We start from the raw sequence: 18,656 nt of genomic DNA, 5'->3' as shown, positions 1-18,656 counted from the left end.
GTTAATGTGGCTTTTAGTTTCTGTTTTAAAAGTATCTGCCCATTCAAAGGGAAAGGAATCTGATGTTGTATGCGTGGAAATAACTGGCCGCTTGCGTTGCTAAACTGGTCGTCGAGTGGATCGACTTTGAGTTATTCTCTGTGCTCGTATCAGTGGAATGGAAAACTTAACAAAACCTTAAGTTTAGCTCAAATTACTCGCAGTGGTAACTATTTGATTTCGGCCTGTTTGCATGTTTGGCAGCTAATCAGAATAATTTTGAATAGCTTTATTCAAACCGTCCTTTAAGTTTCCCTTCTCACTTTGGACTTGTAACACCTGATTCCAGTTCACGCCTCGGTATCCGTGACTGGATGTTTAAAATAAAATAGCTCCGCCTCCACACTCAGTTGAAATGGCGTCTTAAAATACGAATGGTTCAGTAGTAGGCTACTGCTATTCGTTTGTTTGAAGATGGTGTTAATGCAGGTTGTTCTGGTCTTGCTTTTTGTGGCCTCTACCTTTGCACGAAAAGGTATGTTTTTAAAGATGTGGTGATGAAGCTGTAGTTCCGTTTAGTTAGGAAGAGTTTAATGTTTTGTAAAGTGGGCTAATCATACACTTAGAACAAGTCAACATGTCAGGTGTATAGCTATATGATGTTTTATTGCCAGGCTTCTTCAGAGTACTCCAATATGAAATTACTAAAGCTGCCTAAATGACTTCACTTGTGAGGAAACGTAATTTTTGGTCTGTCTCTGCCTCACAGATGTAGTAATAGACTGTAAAGCTAATTCAGTCACTGTTAAATGGAGGCCTGTGTTGAGCTGGGCCCAAAAGGTGGACCCTTCAAAAGCTCGTCTGGGTGACTGTCCACCCTCAAGTTTGAATGAGGATGTGCTGCTGTTCTTAGTTTGGCTGAATGACTGTGGCTTCAGAAGACAGGTATGTATGCTTAATGCAGTGGTCACCAAACCTTCAGGACATCTGTTTTCCTGCATATTTTTGTTCCAGCTTGCATAAATCCCTCTTTCCTAACACTAATGCACCTGATCAAGCACATCTGAAGAAGTTAATTAACTGAAGCATGTTTGGCAGATTGTGTTTGGAAATTAACTCTGTAGGAAGGTACATCTCCTTGACAGACCACTGTCCTTAATGCAATGGTTCAAACCCTGGACCTAGAGTACGCCTGCCTTGCACAACACAATGTGCATTTGGACGGTCATGGACGTAGTTGGTAGATTTGGGCAAGTTCCACGTCACCCAAACTAACAAGTTGTGATGTATGACCAGCCAATTGTTCCTGATACCACAGAAACACAGAGTGAAGTCTGAAATCTGAACTGTGAAAGCGGTTTCCATTCCTGTAGTTTGTCATCACTGATGGTTAATTGAACTGTTGAAATAACTGATTGTAGTCACTGGAAGGTGTGAACAAAATCTTGGCCTTTTTATCTGGATTCAGGGTCTTGATTTGAAGACAAGTCAAGACACTGTTGGGCCTTAAGTGTTGTTCATGTGACAAATGTACCAGTTGTCAGCACCCCAACCGCAAACGACAAGAAGTTGTAATTTTGTGTCTTTGGGTTGAGGAGGGCCATCGATATGAAATATCATGATGGAATTCCACAGGGAATTCCACTATTTTTTTCAAAATGCATAATTAAATGGTTAAGATGTTTAAATAAAAAAAATCATTGTTTTTCAGAGATGCTCCATTCTGGATAAACAATCAGAATTCTTCAGTGGTGAGAGAAACTAAACACCTGAAGTGTTTAATGTCTCTGAAAGCTACTTCACAAATTATTACATGGAAAAGTAACAGATACACTTCCTGATGCCATGATAGTTCTAAGCTTTTGGCCTAAAACATACTACTTAGTCCTTTCATTGCAGAGTGGGTCATGCAGGGTGTTGTAAAGCAAAATGGTCCCCAAAGAAAGCTTATTTCAGCTTTACCATTGCTTTACTTTTAAAGTTGCACAGATATTGCTGTAGATATTGCGACCCTTGGTTTCTATCACCACCTCTGTAAAGTAATCCGAGTCAGTAGGTTTCAGCGTTTATCAAAATTCAGAATGACTATCTCAATCATTGAATTATGCAGAAATTCTGAAATTCTGTTTATTTTTAGGTAATTGGTTGGCTCGAGGTAAATGCCAAAACGCACACTGGGCAGGGGTGGTTTAGGACCAGTATTAGGAACCATTGGGTTAATAGATCTTGTGTATGGCTACAAATTATAGCCTACTTGTGGGTTTGTTTGTTATTTATTTTTTTTTATATAAAAGGTGAATGAGGACAAGGTGACCTACATTAATGTGCTGACATATGGACCAGACCCTGAACTTCCTCCTGAGCCAGTAGAGTGCATTTATGACACGTGGGTTGTTTTTTTTTTTTATAAATATATGCAATGTTTTTTTGAAAAACATCTTCAAGAGACATGCATTGGCTTTGTTTTCTGAATATCACAACAGATCTGGAAAGAGGACTAACTTAGAAAAGATGGAGAATGACCATGTCTTCAGTATGAAGTTTATGAACAGTGAGTGGAAGATGCCCTAATGTCTACTTGAACTTTGCATGTATCTTCTTTGGAAGTTCATTTCACTCTGCTATACTATTAGATTTACCCAAGCGCTCTTTATCTGAATGTATAAAATATTAGCTTAAGGTCAGAACAGACTTGGAAACTGCTGTGAAAAACAGAGACCTTGCTTCATTTATTTATATTCCTGTTAAAACTGTCCAAGTTGTTTGTCAGGAGATTAGACATAAGATAATCCACTTGCACAAAAAAGAGGGGAAAATCAAAGGAAATAAGAGGGGAAAAACAAAAGTGATTAAAAGATACAGAGAAATTGGAACTTCTGACAGTGTAAGGCCTGTTAGACCACCCAACCTGCCACCACCAGATTAAAAAGTATTTGAAGCTTATGTCTTTGAGAGAAATGAGAAAATTGAGCTCCACTCTTGCTTCAGATATGGGGGGAAAAAGAAAAAATCCACAAGTGTTCGTCAATCTTTCCACTGTGAGAAGACACCTCAGCACTATGGGCCTAAAGGATGTGTAACTGTCAAGAAGCTGTAACTAAGAAAAGTAAATAGACCAAAAAAAAAATTGCAAATCAAACAAAAGCTAGTGGTGTTCTCAGAACAATGGACTGTCCACCCAAGAATCCTCATCACTGAATATGTTTGGAATTACTTGGAGAAGCAGAAAATGCAACCAACTTCTAAGACCGGACTTAAGACACAGAAAATATCGCTGTAGATTTCTCTGAAAAACTGAAAGCAAAATACCATGAAAAGAATGGAAGCTGTTAAAGACAAAAGTGAAGACTATATTTAGTTGACGCTTCTGTGTAATTTCCTTTATATAAATGTGTGTATATGTATGTATAAAATCTCCATAAAACCAACACTGAAATCTGAATCACTTGTACTTCATGGTGGTTTTCCAATTGGACATTAAACAATGAAGGGTGGTCTCTGACTTGATTGTACTATAGATAGTAGCCCATGTTTTTTCCTGCTTTAACACACTTAATCCAATTTTCCAGCTAAAAAGCCCTTCTTAAGCTGGAGTGATTTTAGAGCAGGGCAAAAAATGTGAAAGTGTCCTCCAGGACCAATGTTGGAAACAGCTGATAAGTGTTAGACCTGTTCTGTAGGTGATTTTAGTGGGCCTGCCCCATCCTCCATGTTCACCTTGGGCTCCAGAATTTCCATCAAGGCTGAGGTGGAGCAGCAGGGTCTTCAGCCTCTGCAGATTTACCTGCAGAGCTGTGTGCTAGCAACAGCTCCAGACCTCACTCATGCCAGCCAGCTGCATACCATCATTTCCAATACTGGGTGAGTTTCACTCTACATCTTCATGCCCATTTGCATTTTTCCGCTTGAAATGCGTATGGGAGAAACGTCTTAAGAACCGCTTCTTGTAGTTACTGATTCAACATCAACAGCTTTTTGTTCATCATTGGATTTGACTATGTAAAGTGCGTTTACGATTGGATTTCTCTCAAAGGTGCCTCATTGAAAGCAAAGAAGGAAACTCGATGTTCTTGCCAAGACAGAAGCCCTCTGAAATCCGCTTTTATTTTCAAGCCTTCAAGTTTGCCTTAGGAGAAACTGTAAGGGACCATTCTGTACCTAAATTTAGAGAGTTTTTTGCTTTTGTACTCATTTCCATGATTTAATGATGCCTTTCATTTCTTTAGATTTTCTTCCACTGTGACATGGATGCATGGGATCACAAGAGCTTTGGTGAAGATAAAAAGGCTTGCTACTACTTGAAAGAGCAAAGAAGGTAAGTTTTGTGTGTATATGTGTGTATGTGTATATATATATATATATATATATATATATATATATATATATATATATATATATATATATATAAATATATATAAAAAATAAGCAGCTCAGTAAGTGTCTTAAATCTTGCATGGTTTACCAATATTGACTTAAGTTCCACTAAAAGCTAACAGTACATGAATGTTCTAGGTGGGAGCTTCTGGATGATTCATACCGAAGTTACATCTGTAGGTGCTGTGACTCTGCTTGCATAAAAAGAACCAGCTTTGAGTCTGGTACTGTACCTTCTTCCAGACTGTTACCCTTTGTCAGGATCACTGGGACTGATGATGGGGGGGGGGGCTTGTTTCTGTCCCTGGTCTCTTCTTTTCCCATGTATTTTAGTTGTCACACTTTCTGTTTTGACTTGACTTCTTTTTTTAAGGGGCATCTACAAAGAAGGTTATTGGACCTTTTACAATAGTTGAAGCTGCTCAGAACAATGCATCAGACACATTCTGGACTGCTGAAGAAGGTCTTTTTATAATTTTTTTTTATTTTATTTTATCCCCAATATCCTTTTAACAATGTCTTTGAATACATGGACATCTTGTGTTTCTGTTCAGGATTGATTGGAGTTCCGGTGTGGGTAGTGGTGGTCACCGTCCCACTATTGCTGCTATTAGTGGCTGGAGCCATTGCAACAGGATACTACCTGTGCTTTTGGAGAGGTGGAAGACTAGGATATCGACCTAGCCGAGATCTTCTGACAAAATATTAAGCTTAATAAAGATAAGTATTCTTAAATGGCTAACGCCTGGTTCCTGATGTTTCTTACACTGACATGAGGTGGTTAAATTCTTACTGCAGGTTGACTTTTCCTGCAGAGAATTTGGTCTTTAAAGTAATGGTTTGGTGAAAAACCTATTCATGTAATTCCATTTTAGATGCTGTTGAGAAACCAAGATATCGTCGCTGTCCAATGGAAAAACGTATCTCCATTTTTTGCGATTTTTACTTTTCTGCATTTCCATTTACTTACAGTGAAAGTAAAGAACATTTTTGTCCTCTCCTGCAAAGTTACTATTTAAGATACTTGGTTTTCTTTGGACAGCAACGATGTGTCAGTTTTGCTTTTTTATGTTGGCAGTATGAGGCTAGCATTGCTAACAAACTCTAGAAGTAGTCACCCAGTTCCCCCCCATCCCTTCCCTTTTGGTAAATACATCCCGCAAACTTCTCTCAAACTGCATCCAGGTCTTCCTGAAGGTCTTGCACACTTGTCAGTGTCATTTAGGGCCTCAACATGCAGATGTTTTAGACAACAGGTGTTGTGCTGAATTCTGACTCCCTGTCGTGTGTATCATACAGGCATACTGATTCCACCAGTTGCATTTGTTTTGTTACTTCAACAGTTATTCATAATAAAATTTTCAAAATGAATCTCTAGAAAGAGAAACAATGGAAATTGTGAATAATCTAGCGTCCATGTGCTTGTGTGATGAGTATATATGCAAGTGGAGTCACCATGGCTGAACTAGCTGCCTGCTGCATTTTGCTACAGTATTTTGCTTTTATAGCTCACTGTCATACCTTGTCTTAAACCATGATAATGAATCTGTGTGCAGTCTTAATCTTTAAATATATATGTTTATATAAAATAAATCTGACAGCAGGGGTGCTACCGAAGCCATTGTTTCAGTGCTGCATACTCATTCAAATTTACCTTCTATCCACAACCAGCATAGTAAAGGTGCGATGTTGTGGGGTGTGTGTGTGTGTGTGTGTGTGTGTGTGTGTGTGTGTGTGTGTGTGTGTGTGTGGGTTAAATTTACTTAAAGTCTGCAGCTTCATGGCCAGTCTGTGGAGGCTGGAAGGGGGGCTGACTCACCTCTGCTCATCTGAGCTTGCCACACCGGATGAAAAGCCTCATCAATTATTCACACCAGTGTAATGTCACTGCAGCCCAGGTTGTTTACAGTATCTGGATGAGAGGCACTGAATACCCTTGACCTTGTCAGTGCTGTAGAGAATCCACAAGGGGGCCCCACCAACACTGTAGATTATCAATTGTACTCCTGTCAGGCCTGGAACCTGCAGGAACAGTTCAGGCAGCCAGCAAAAACAGGAGCTGGCAGGCATCCATCCTCTCGGGACTATCACGGCTGAATATTTCTCAGCAGAAGGGCGTGCAAGGGGGAAAGACAAAAGCACATGAAATGGGAGGGAGATTTTAGGAGAGAAAGCAAATGTTTTCTAACAGTTTAGTTTATGAACTTAAACATCAGGTTCGCTTTAGATCATACTCACACTGGAACAGTTAGCACTTTAGAGCGGCTCTTTACAAACAGCTGGATTCAAAGTAAGTGCGTTGTAAACAAGTGCTGTACACAATCACGTTTTTCCAGTAGTATAAAAACTGTTCTTGGATAAAATAAAGATAAAATGGGTGGTCCTCCTTTGCCATCTTGCCACCCATATTTCCTGTCTGCGCCCCATTTTCCTTCATCCCTCCGTCTCTGCCACTCTTCCTCGCCCTAGGGCTGCCTCCTCGCCCTCATTAGAATAATTGGAATTCTGCTGCGATTGGCAGGTTGGTGAGCCACGGCAGGGAGTGGGAGAGTAATGTTTTAATTCAGTCGCACGAGTGCCGGGCTCCGACCGCATCCAAACATTTATTATGAAGCTCCCTTGAGCAATATCAGGTCGCATTAGGAGGCCCAAGGAGACAAAGAGCTGATGAATTGAATTAATCTGTGGAGCCCAGTGATAGATGGGCCTGTTCAGAGAGGCCGGGAGAATGGCCACATTGTTCATCTGTCACTTCGATGGCCACGGACCCTCTTTGATTTGGGCCTTGTATTGAAGGCCACAAGTGGGCAGGAGGGGTCCCTTCTCACCCCTGCTTTAAACTCTGGAACAGTAGATATAAGCTTGCCCTGTTGCAGCATTGCTAGAGAAATTTTTCTAGGATTAACTTAGCTCACACAAGCTTTCCAGACGCATTATTTTTAAAGATTTTGTGTGAATAATTTTGATTAATTAGCTTTAATACCAATGACAGAATTTATAGTCCAAGATTAATTTTGCTCTTGCATTCTTAGAAAAAGGGTAATATACTGTACCAGAAAAACAGCTTCTTTGACTTTAAGCAAGAGGAACCTTTCTTGGTGCTGTGTAGACTGAATTTGCATGTCTGTAAACATAAAGATTGGCTATACTTCTGGGTAAATAACTTGCGTTCAGTCGGCACGGACGTAGCTCAGTATACGGCAATATATTGAGCTACAACAAATTCAAACAGACAAAACATTTACTACCTTGTTTCACAGTTTCCAAAAGCAAGTAGAGCTGCTACAAATAGTATTAAACTCACTGAGTGATCCAGTCTTTGGTAACACTTTGGTAACAAAAGAACAACAATTTAGTGAAACCGTTAGTCTTCCAGATGAATTTACCAAGCACTTCTACACAGCCAATAAGTGCACCAGAATAGGATGGGATGTCATGTTTGCTTTTTAAAAATATTACTTTGTAGAATTCCTCTGCTAGAAAAAAACAGCATAGATCAGCAAAGCTGGTCACCAACAAAACCAACATATGCTGTGTTTTTGGATGCTGGTCAGTCAGTATAACCATGCTGGGTGACCAGCTAAACCAGCAGCAGAATTCCATGCTGGTCTGTGCTGTTTTTCCTCAGCAAGGTCAACACAAGGAGACACACACTATAAGAAGTTAACACTATTAGCAATTTAGCACAAAACGACTCGCTTTACTCATATTTTCACACATTTAGCTGCAAAAAAATTAAGCTTTATTTGATTTTACACATGATTCTGTGTACATGTATGCATTTGTGTGAGTGTGTATGCAGAACAGTGCAGTGCATCATTTCATGACAGCCAATAAGGTAAGTTAACTGGCAAGCAAGGTAGTTAATTAACCAGATTAGATGCTTTAAAATGACATAAAAGACCGTTAAATCGTTAATTGGCTGTATTATAAATGATTCCAGCTGTCTCTTGAGTGTGTTTCTTGTGAGGTGTGAAATGAACTACAACTTGAATCATACATTCAGTTGGTACATGTTTGGGTCATGTTTGGGTCAGTTCTTCTTTTTAGACATGCAGTTGGAAAACAGCTTTACAATGCGAATATTTTATTAAACCCTGCAATGAAATGTGTGGTTGGAGCATATTCATAATTATACAACGAAAATGAAACACGAAGTCGTGAAGTTATTGACCTGGGAAGATCAAAACTTTGTTTTTCCAATGTCTTGTTATGTAAATCTCAGAATTAGTACAAAATCTCATTGTACCAGTGCAGTGCTACCTGAGTTATCCGCCTGGACATACAATGTTTTCTGTTACGTAACACAACTTACTAGCATAATGCTGATTTATCCTATAGAACCATTTTAAAAGATTATTTAAAGAACGATATACTACAGGTTCTCTAACATGGTGATTATACATCATAACAGGCCTAATAATAATAAGTGCTGGACAAAGTTAGCCTGTGAGGACGTTTGATTTGGCCTGCCAGAAAGTTACCCTAACCCCACCCAATGACAGAACAAACATTTTTATACTATTACTTATTATTGTGCTTTTATTATGGTATTGCACTTTATTACATTATATACAATAGACAGTGTTATGTAATAGAGAACATAATAACTTGGAAGCAAATGTGAACATGTCTGGTACTAGCTAACTATTAAGTTTGGCTGGCTACTGTAGTCTAAAATAAATGGCTGACTGTCAAAGTCTTGAATAAAAAATGAAATGACATTTACATTAGGGAAACCATTGGTTGAAAAACATAGACACATTCTAACATGCAGTAAGTCTGTAGGTTTTTGTGATTGGACAGGCTACTTCTGAATTAATCCTATCCCAGTAGGGAATGCAGACAAAATTTTGTCCTTAAAATACACAATCTCATATTTGCTTTTTTAAAATTTTTTTTCTATATTTTTCTCAGAGTTAATCTGGCTAACAGCTATACACAAGCATAGCATTGGGAGATGTACTATGTTTGCAACCAGAGACTTGTTTGGAGTGCAATTTTTGTATTGAATCACGCATCACAGACCTTACCAAACTGAAACTGACCACTGCGCTTTGCTTAGATATACAAATACCTAGCCTGAATGTGAAACCCAACAGTGTTTAACTTGTATGCATGGGTGGAGCATTGGCTTTGGTGTCTTGTTGCTTATTGGTTGTGATGTAGCAAATCTGCAGGGGCAGCACAATTATGTTTCACCTAAAGTGGCAAAATGGCATGTGCCAGCCCTGGACTACAAAAAAGGACCTTTTTCTGAACTGCAAAGAACCAGTTAAGCAATTAAATGGTTCTCTGAGTTGTCATGGTTTTATATACAGTTGTACGCAAAAGTTTGAATGACGTGTTTTATTGATTTTGTCTTTTTCATTAGTTTAACAAATTGGAAAAAAAAACTTCACAATACTTTTGCATATACTTTGGGCCACATTATTTTTTTTTGTTTGTTTTTTAATGTTAAAGGTTTTAATGTTTTAATGTTAAATTCAGCAAATAAACAGTAATTGTACATTATGATATATGATTAAGATACACTATGATCTTTGTAGCGGATGTGTTAACTTATTTTCACTTAGAAAATCTACAAAACATGTCATTTGACCAGGGGTGCATAATTTATTGCATATAACTGTATGACCATTGTGTTTAAGACTTTTTTTAATGGTGCAATTTTGGTGCCTGACAATGGAATTGTCCCAATTTAATGGAATGGAAACCTATTACACAACACAAAGTTTACCCAGTTTTAATGGCTGAGAACTTCCAAAACGTATGTAGAGTTGAAGATGTCGACAGTCACAGTATTCCATTTTAGCCAGAATTTTTTTTGTTGTATTTTAAATATGCATTAACAGCATTCGCCCCTGTATGCCAGCACAGAGGTCTTACTCCTGCAGTAATCAATAACTGATAGATGAGCAGCGCTGCAACCTTAATGGTTGTCTAGTGACTGACGTGCATTCAGTGCTCAATTGTTGCATTTACTCCTCTCACATTGCAGTCTCCTGCAGGATGTGTCTGTTCACACTGATGCAAGGAGTCCAGGGGAAATGGTCCTGTGGTCAGCAGGGAGGGAGAAGAGGTCATGCTGAAGGCCATAAATGAAGGAGGTTAATTTATTGGGGTCAAATTCAGGCTAAAACCAGCCAGTCTTTCTAATAGACAAACCTGTACTGTGCTTACAATAGCACTACAAGTATAGATTGATTTCTGTGTCTGATAATGATCAAAGTCATCATTATAGGAATATTGGGAAAATCTGCTGAAAGTGCACTAAGTTACATACATTTATTGAGCATGGTTATCTTCATAATCATAAGTAATTTCTATGACCACCTATAAAAGTAATGGGTCGAGAGGAAAATGGAGATTGAATGCAATTTTTTTGCAGTATTAGAAATGCCAATATTTAATAGTTTGTGTTACATTATGTCGTAGAATAGGATAATTAATCATGGTTAGCTAGAAATGTAAAGTTTGCAGAAGCTAAATATCCAATGATGCTCAGCAGTAGGATCTGTTAAATGCTTTGCATAAATGCATTTTATATATTCCTGGCTGACTTCTAATTACATGTCTGTCTGCATAGCCGGAGTATGGAAACAGGAAACTATAGTTCAAGGGGAATTCTGCTGATTTTCAGTGTTTTAAAATACATCAATCTAGAAAAACTTGCTTGGTCAGAACTATTGACAATAGTTATGATATGAACCAGATGTCTGATGCGTTTAATACTTCTAAAAGCAGACTTACACAAAGCTTCTGTGGCGTCATGCAGAAGGAGAGTCAGGGAAGGTCATAATTTCTGCTTAAAATGTACTCTCTTAGTAAAGAAACAGCAGAAAAAGCCACTGCCTACAGCCAAACTCATACGCTCGCACCTGACAGTGCCTGAAAGCCCCTCTCAGTCCTGATCAAGTGTTCGGCACCACACTATTAACTGAAATGATTATGAATAAGTTACCTGATGCTTGATATGGTGTTTTACCGACAGTTTGAGACAACTTTTGGCCTAAAGTAGCCTTTTTTATATATTTTTTTCATGGCAGAAAGGTACATGCAGGGCGTTGTAAGGGGAAATAGTCCCCAAAGAAACGTATTCAGATTTATAACTATTTTACCATTATCAACATTCCATATAAAATCTAACATGATACATGTATGTTATGAATGTATTTAATGTATAGCTTAAGTTACCTGTTGCTATGTTAACATATATGGTTGCCAAGGTGTTGCTATATTTGTGATGTAGACACAGCAACCCCTGGTTCCTACCACCACCACTGTTAATCTGAGTCATCTGAGAAATCTGAGTCAGTAAGTTTCTCTACAATGAGCCATTTTACTTCAAACTCTATCCTAATATTTGTGTACGCAGATTATGCAGAAATATAGAATTTTCCTTTTATTGTCTCCCAGGCTTAGAAAGTAAAAACTTGTTACTAAATGTTGCTAAAAGATCAGGGCCTGTATTCACAAAGCTTTTCAGAGTAGAAGAACTGATTTCTTATCAAGTTGCCTTTTTCATTATATATGGGAATAATGTGCTTTTTGGTCTGATCAGACATACGGTTTTCGTACAGCGATCATCCAAAAACAAATGTTTTCCCATTCAGATCTGTCACACATGACATTAAAATGGACACCTTTCTCATTGACACTCATAGTCATTACATTCAGACTCTCACACACAATGTATAATAGATACACTTGTTACACAGTAATGCACTAAACATGCAATACAAACACTTATACACAGGATGAACTCACACGCAGACACACACCTAGCAACCACCAGAGATACCACAACAATTGCCAAGCAACACCCTAGCAGCTACCTGGGATAGCATAGCAACCACATGTGATAACATAGCAACCACCTAGCAACACCTCAGCAACCACCTGAGATACCTTAGAAAATGCTTACTATCATTCTAACAGCCACAAAAAACATCAGCCACCTATCAATACTATATCAGTGACCTAGAACCACCAACCACCAACAATGTTCTAGCAATGCCCTACCAACCAGCAGAAATACCATAGCAACCACATATCAACACTGTAGTAACAACTTGGAACACCATAGCAATCCCCTAGCAACCACCTCCAATGCCACACAGCAACACCCTAGTAAGAATCAGGAATAAGATATGAACTATTAGCCCCCTAAGATACCATAGAAACAGCACAGCAAAACCTTAGCAACCACCTGGAACAACAGCTACACCATAGCAACACTTTACAATGATCAGGGATACCATAGCAACCACCTAGCAACACCTTATCAACTACCAAGGATGACTATAAAAACTTAGTAAAGTTATGAAAAAAAAATTAACAGTCAATTGCTTAACTTTTTCAAGCATTATAATCTGACTTTTCAGCTTTTACAAACTTTCTTCCTGTAGTTTACTACAACTTTACCTAAAGGGACAGATCATAGATCAGCTCTTCTATTCTGAGAAGCTTAGTTAATACAGGCCTTGTTCTTATTTTATTATCTTTTTGCAATATTTTGTTTTTACTTTGCCCTTTACTTTCAGTGTGATCAATACAATTTAGATCACACCTTCCTTTATTGCTAAGATTGCCTATTTTAAAGTGTAATATTGTGTTTTTAATGTAAGTAAACATAACCATCCATGCTCTACCGCAGGGGTGGGGAACTCTGATCTTGGAGGGACAGTTTAGTGATTTTCCTGCTCTTAGCAATTACCAGGTTTAGCTGGTGTGTCAGAGCAGAGAAATCCATGCTGGACTCTGGCCCTCAGTTCCCCACCCCTGCTCTTCCACCTAAATATATAAAAAAGTGTCTGATCTTGTACTGAGGTGCCAAATCGTAGAGGACAAAGTATTCCCTGTCAAGACTGCAACAAGGAAGCACATCAGACAAATATCAGTTTCGCTATTCCTTAACAAAACGCCACATCCGTGTGGCATTGGCAAAGAGTCATTGAAACCAAGCTATAAATGACTTTGTTGATGAGCTTTTATTTTCGTTTTGCAGCGACAGAGAGAAAACCCGTTTTCAGCAAGAGACACACAATGTTTGACACATTATTGTTGCGATTCATGTGCCACAATGCAAGGCATGCATCAAGGCGGCGCAGATGGAGGAGAACGCCAGCAGCGGTGTCTGAGGCTAAATGAAAGGCGCTTGTCTTGTGAGATATGCTTGTTGGCACAGGCCGAATAGATGAGCGCTAAACTGTAATCCACAAAGTGCCAACAATGCCAACAACGAATTCATCTGAAGCATTAAACAAGTGGTTGTTCTTTTTCTTCTTTCTTTTTTTTACATGCTCAGTGTAATTAAAATGCACGCCCTAAACTGGAGAGACAAAGATTTGGTGGTATTGATGGGGAATGTTGGAAAGTACATAAAATTAAATAGCCACCATATGCTGGAAATAACAACAGATCAGGGGAACTCTATTGGGCATGGCAGGATTCATGCAGCATGCGAGGACCTTGGCAAGGCTCGTGCATTCTTTTCAAAAACACAGACATGCATGGAATTAATTAGGAGCTTGGTCATAAACAAAAGGGGATGTGAAACCTCGTCATATATCACAAATAAAAAAAAAAATACATCACACAGCAGTCATAAGGCCGTTTCGGAATAATGATGGCGCAATATAAGCGAGTATCTCATAACCGTGCTCAAAATTGATAGCGTCTTTGTTGGAAGAGGTTCAGATTTGGCCTTGTCCAACACGCAGATGAGGTCTGCCAAGAGTGAATAGAACAACACTGAACTGAACAGGAAACATTTTAAAGGGCCTTGAAAGAAGAAAGTCCTTCTAGTGAATGAGTGTTTATGAAGAAAGGCTGTATTTGAAGAAAAACCGTCATGGAATTTTTGGATGTGTAGAAAGTAGGGATGTGCAGATATTGAATTTCTAGGCTGATACGAGCCAATAATTAACACCTCACTGCTGCCACTTTGGACTTTTTTTACATTTTATCACTATAATCCAGATATGAAATTCAATTGGGTTAATACAGTTAAACCTCTAGGCCTACTCAGATGAAGTATACATTTTATTTTGACAAAAAATTATGATTTTTTTTGTAGTGGATCCTTCACACCAAGTCAGATGCATTCTTTCTAACCCTTATCCACAGTAGCCATAAAAGGCAATTTCCATCTGTTTTGGAGGTCCCTCAACTATGCATTTTTTTCTTCAATAACTTGATCACATGTTGAAAGTTTACAAAACCGGAAGCAAACAGGATTTTCATCCTCATAGGAGAGCAAACACATCAACATTGATACAAGTGTTTTATTATGTTTAAATGATATTTTTTGTGATAGTGGTGCACAATTTCTTGATATCAGGAAAGCCACCGTCATGCTGTCCGAATTTTTTAGGCTCGTTTTCACAGTAGCCCCCCTCTTAACTCTCACTGCTCGCTAGTAGCTCAACACTTTTAGACCCACATCATTTCACACAAAGACAGGCAACAGTGTTAAACGCTTTAAGAATGCAGACAGAATACAGAAAAGAAGATTCCTTGATTAACGACAAAACATTGACACGAACAGACTAGAATACATCTAGATACACCAAAAAATGAATAAACTTTCACTGAGTTGTACTAAAGTACTCACCATTATTCTCCAGGCTTTCAGCTACAGTGTGGCAAATATGTTTTGTTAACCTCTGCAATTTTATGGCTAGCGTGTTGCTTGTTGTATACGCTTTGGTGCTCTGCCAAGAAAGGTGAGGTGTTTTGCTGCCATCGTGACACAAATTTGTTTGAATTGCAACCATGACAATGGACCCAGCCTGATTTTTAACATATCCATATAGTGCAGATCATTGAGCTGGCGCAGATTAAAAATGTCTACACAACATCGCAGACTGCTCGTTTTAAACTCATTGAGAAAGATGGCATAATATGCAAGGTTAGGATTGAAGTGCTGAAAATATCCCTACTTAAGGCAGAGTATAGTCACTGTAGTGATAATTTGCTTTACATGTAAAAATATTAGAAAAGGAATTACTCAAGTAACTTAGTTAATCATCAGAGAACTACTTGGTTAATCCCAACCTGAGAATATTTCTGAGTAGATTTGGCAAAACTAAAGCTGAACATGATATTGAGAAAAAAAAGTTTAGTTCCTTGTGTTTAGTTCCTTGTGTTCCTTGTGTGTACTGCTAAAATTATTCTCTTTTTTTTCTCCATTAAACTTGACATCTCTGAACTCAACAGAAATATTTTTGTGGCGGGGACCTGCTCTATTTTGATTGGCTTTCAGAATTAAAATCTTCTAAATTGAACCAGGCTTTCTTCCAGTTGATTTATGAGCCGAAACACACATTTATTTTTGCTCTGTAACGATTATTAAAAATCAAAGTAATGAAATAAAAGTACTTCATTCATTGGAAATGAATGTTTTTACCTCCATAAAATAGGCAGTGAATTGGATCACTGATTGATTTTACACTTCGACCTTATTTTATGTAAAGATTTTACATTATTTAGCAGACTCTCTTATCCAGAGCCAATCACAACAGCAGGTGAATACAATATTAGCATTCTTGCTTAGTGATGCTTATTGATATATTGCTTGCCTGGATATGAAATCAAACCCCAGTTTTCTTTGTGTGGGGTGATGGTGTTATCCACTACACTATCTATTTGATGCCTACCACTAACATAAGCTTAAAATGGGGTGCCAAATTATTGTCTATAAACGATATATCAAACCAATAAAAATACATTTTCACCTCCTGTGGCTGCTAATGCTAGAATGTCGGGGAATTTTAGGACAGTGTGCCATGGCCTTTTAGTTTTATTTAAGAGTAATTTTATGGCCACTATTCTTCACCTGTCCAGCAGCAGCTGGCAATGACAATGCAGGACCTACCTAATGTGGATAACTGGTATCTTACCATCACCTCACACCTTTAATTCTCAGTGCCTTTATCTCGGGGAGGATGGCAGGAGAGAGTTTTTCCCTCAGTGCTGTGCCATTGGGAAGTGGCTGTGAGTGGCTCTCGTGCTGGCCGGAGTGCTATAATTTTCCCAGGCTGGATGATGGATGAGCTGGTGTCAGCCTCGGTTCATTATAATGCATGCCATCTATTCTTCTCCCAGACAGCCTCTTCTCCAGGAAATGCCATTGAGAAAGAGAGAGAGAGAGTGTGAGTAAGAGTGAGGGAGAGGCAGAGAGAAGAATGTGATTATTTTGTGATTGTTTTGATGGACTGTGGTTATGAAGAGTATACACATTTTTCTTTCGAGATAACAAGCTTGCATTATGGGCTCCCTGAAGAGGTTTCGGTCGCTGCTGTTGGTCATTTTGTGCTGGGAATCAAGTGATTTGTTATAGTCTGAAAAATCAGCCTGCTAATGCAGCAGCAAAAAACACTATTTGAGGAGGCACCTGCGATTATCCGAGTAGGCCTAATTATTCTGAACTAATATAAAAGGTGCTGTGCATTTGGAAGTAGTGACTGGTGCTGTAACTACTCTTGTTTCTTTCTTTGTAAGGCTTTAAAAGGCCCATTTTCTACATTTTTCTTGTACCTTATTTTCCCCCAACCCCGAACTCCATTTATCTCCATATGTTCACATTTGTGTAGGTTTATGTACCAAAAACAGGCATAATTTATCTTTACATGGCCATTTCCCAACCGCTCTTTATCCCTTAGAATTAAACAGGCTGTGTTTGTTACTGTGCCTTTAAGACTGATAAATGTACATGAACCATGTTCAGATTAACTGCCCTGTATTGTACCTCATTCAAAAAAGCAGTCCACGATGAAACCCTCTTTATAACTTCAGCATAAATGGGTAGGCTGAATAGGTGGATATGTGTGTGTTGGTTTTCATGACCAAACAGTCAGGGGCATAGCTAGAACTTTTAGAATTGGGTGGCCAGGTAAAACCCACAGATTTTATTGGGGTGGCACACTGCCAAGAAAAAATAAAATAACATCACTGTATTAAATATAAATTGATATAAATTGATGTGTTAACTTTTCTCTGTACATAACTAAATCTGTCCATCATTTTCACATGAATAAAGTATTACATCAATACAACTATTGCTAAAGTAAACTGAGAGGCAAAAAGTGCTGATGTAACTTATTTTAGTCATGAATGAGAAAATGATGTATTTGAATCAAGCAAATTAAACACATCACTTTAAGAAAAACTATAAAAGGCCATAAAAGTTATTCATTTAGGGTGCATTCAATGCAGGTTATACATGAGTGTAATGATTAGAAAGCTCAGTACTGTATCAGGGAACCTACAACATGTGCATGTCCTCAACTGTGAAAGGAAATTAGCATAATAGATTTATGATAGATTATATCATAATCATGATAGATTATAGCTGCCTATTTGTTAGTTAACTCATCCTACCATCAAGTATCCTACTTTATAATGTAGCTCAGAGAGCAACACTGCTGAAGAGACACAATACACATTCAGTAACCTGTTTACTATTAAATAGTAAATTATCCCATCACAGCAAGATATGCTAAATAGTAAATGTAGCGTCATCAGAGTCTCATAACTGATTGGTTCCCTGACAGCAGATTTTCACCATAAAGCATAATTTATGCTTTATTACCGGTGGCTATACGATGATGGCTGGATGTCTCACTTTGCCATAATTGGGGTGGCTAGAAGGCTGGCCATGCTTCATTCCAGGGTGACACTGGCCAGTGAATTCAAAACGAGCTGTTTTTGCATTTTGTTTCCATATATGAACTGTATAGACCATATGGGGACTAAAGAGTACATACTGAAACTTTACCAATGTTTACATACTATAGTAAACTACTGTATTTTGAAAAAGTGAGGAAAACTCAGTTTTCCATGATTTGGGTCCTCTGTGAGGCATTAGTGGTATGGCTTCATACTTATATATATACTATATGTGATTATTACACCATAGTGCATTCCCTTCTATCCATGACTCATTCCAGCATATAAACTAAGAACACCATGGTCAGTGCTCCTTATTTATTAAATAAGGTTAGGCTACATCGGAGAGTGTGCACATTGAAGGCATCTCACAACAAAGGTGGAATGCTGCTTAGGAGAGTCCTTTTCAGGCCTTAAGGACATATTGAACAAGGTGAAGAAACTACAAATGAATTCTGCCGTGTTGCTGGTGCGGCTGGATCAATAAGTGCTGGGCTCAGCTCATGCCGCGTCTGATGCGTATCGCTCTCTCTCGCTCTCTCGCTCTCTCTCTCTCTCTCTCTCTCTCTCTCTCTCTCTTCTCAGTTATAAGAAACGGCACCATGCCAACATCCACTTCTCTCCAACAG

General features: G+C 38.4%; 1 protein-coding gene across 1 annotated transcript; it reads left to right on the top strand.

The window, feature by feature from the left end:
* The first annotated feature begins 417 nt into the window (after window positions 1-417).
* LOC118815069 lies at window positions 418-5,872 on the top strand. Its single transcript, XM_036581002.1, has 10 exons — window positions 418-514; window positions 749-924; window positions 2,274-2,365; window positions 2,463-2,530; window positions 3,660-3,840; window positions 4,013-4,118; window positions 4,206-4,294; window positions 4,492-4,577; window positions 4,727-4,816; window positions 4,908-5,872. The coding sequence occupies exons 1-10, from the start codon at window positions 454-456 to the stop codon at window positions 5,060-5,062; spliced, it is 1,104 nt and encodes a 367-aa protein (XP_036436895.1). The 5' UTR covers window positions 418-453; the 3' UTR covers window positions 5,063-5,872.
* Window positions 5,873-18,656: the final 12,784 nt, after the last annotated feature.

The sequence above is a fragment of the Colossoma macropomum genome, unplaced genomic scaffold (genome assembly GCF_904425465.1).
Source record: "Colossoma macropomum unplaced genomic scaffold, Colossoma_macropomum, whole genome shotgun sequence".
Classification (NCBI taxonomy): domain Eukaryota; kingdom Metazoa; phylum Chordata; class Actinopteri; order Characiformes; family Serrasalmidae; genus Colossoma; species Colossoma macropomum.
The sequence above is the reverse complement of the archived record's forward strand: the minus strand, read 5'-3'. Positions and strand labels throughout refer to the sequence as shown.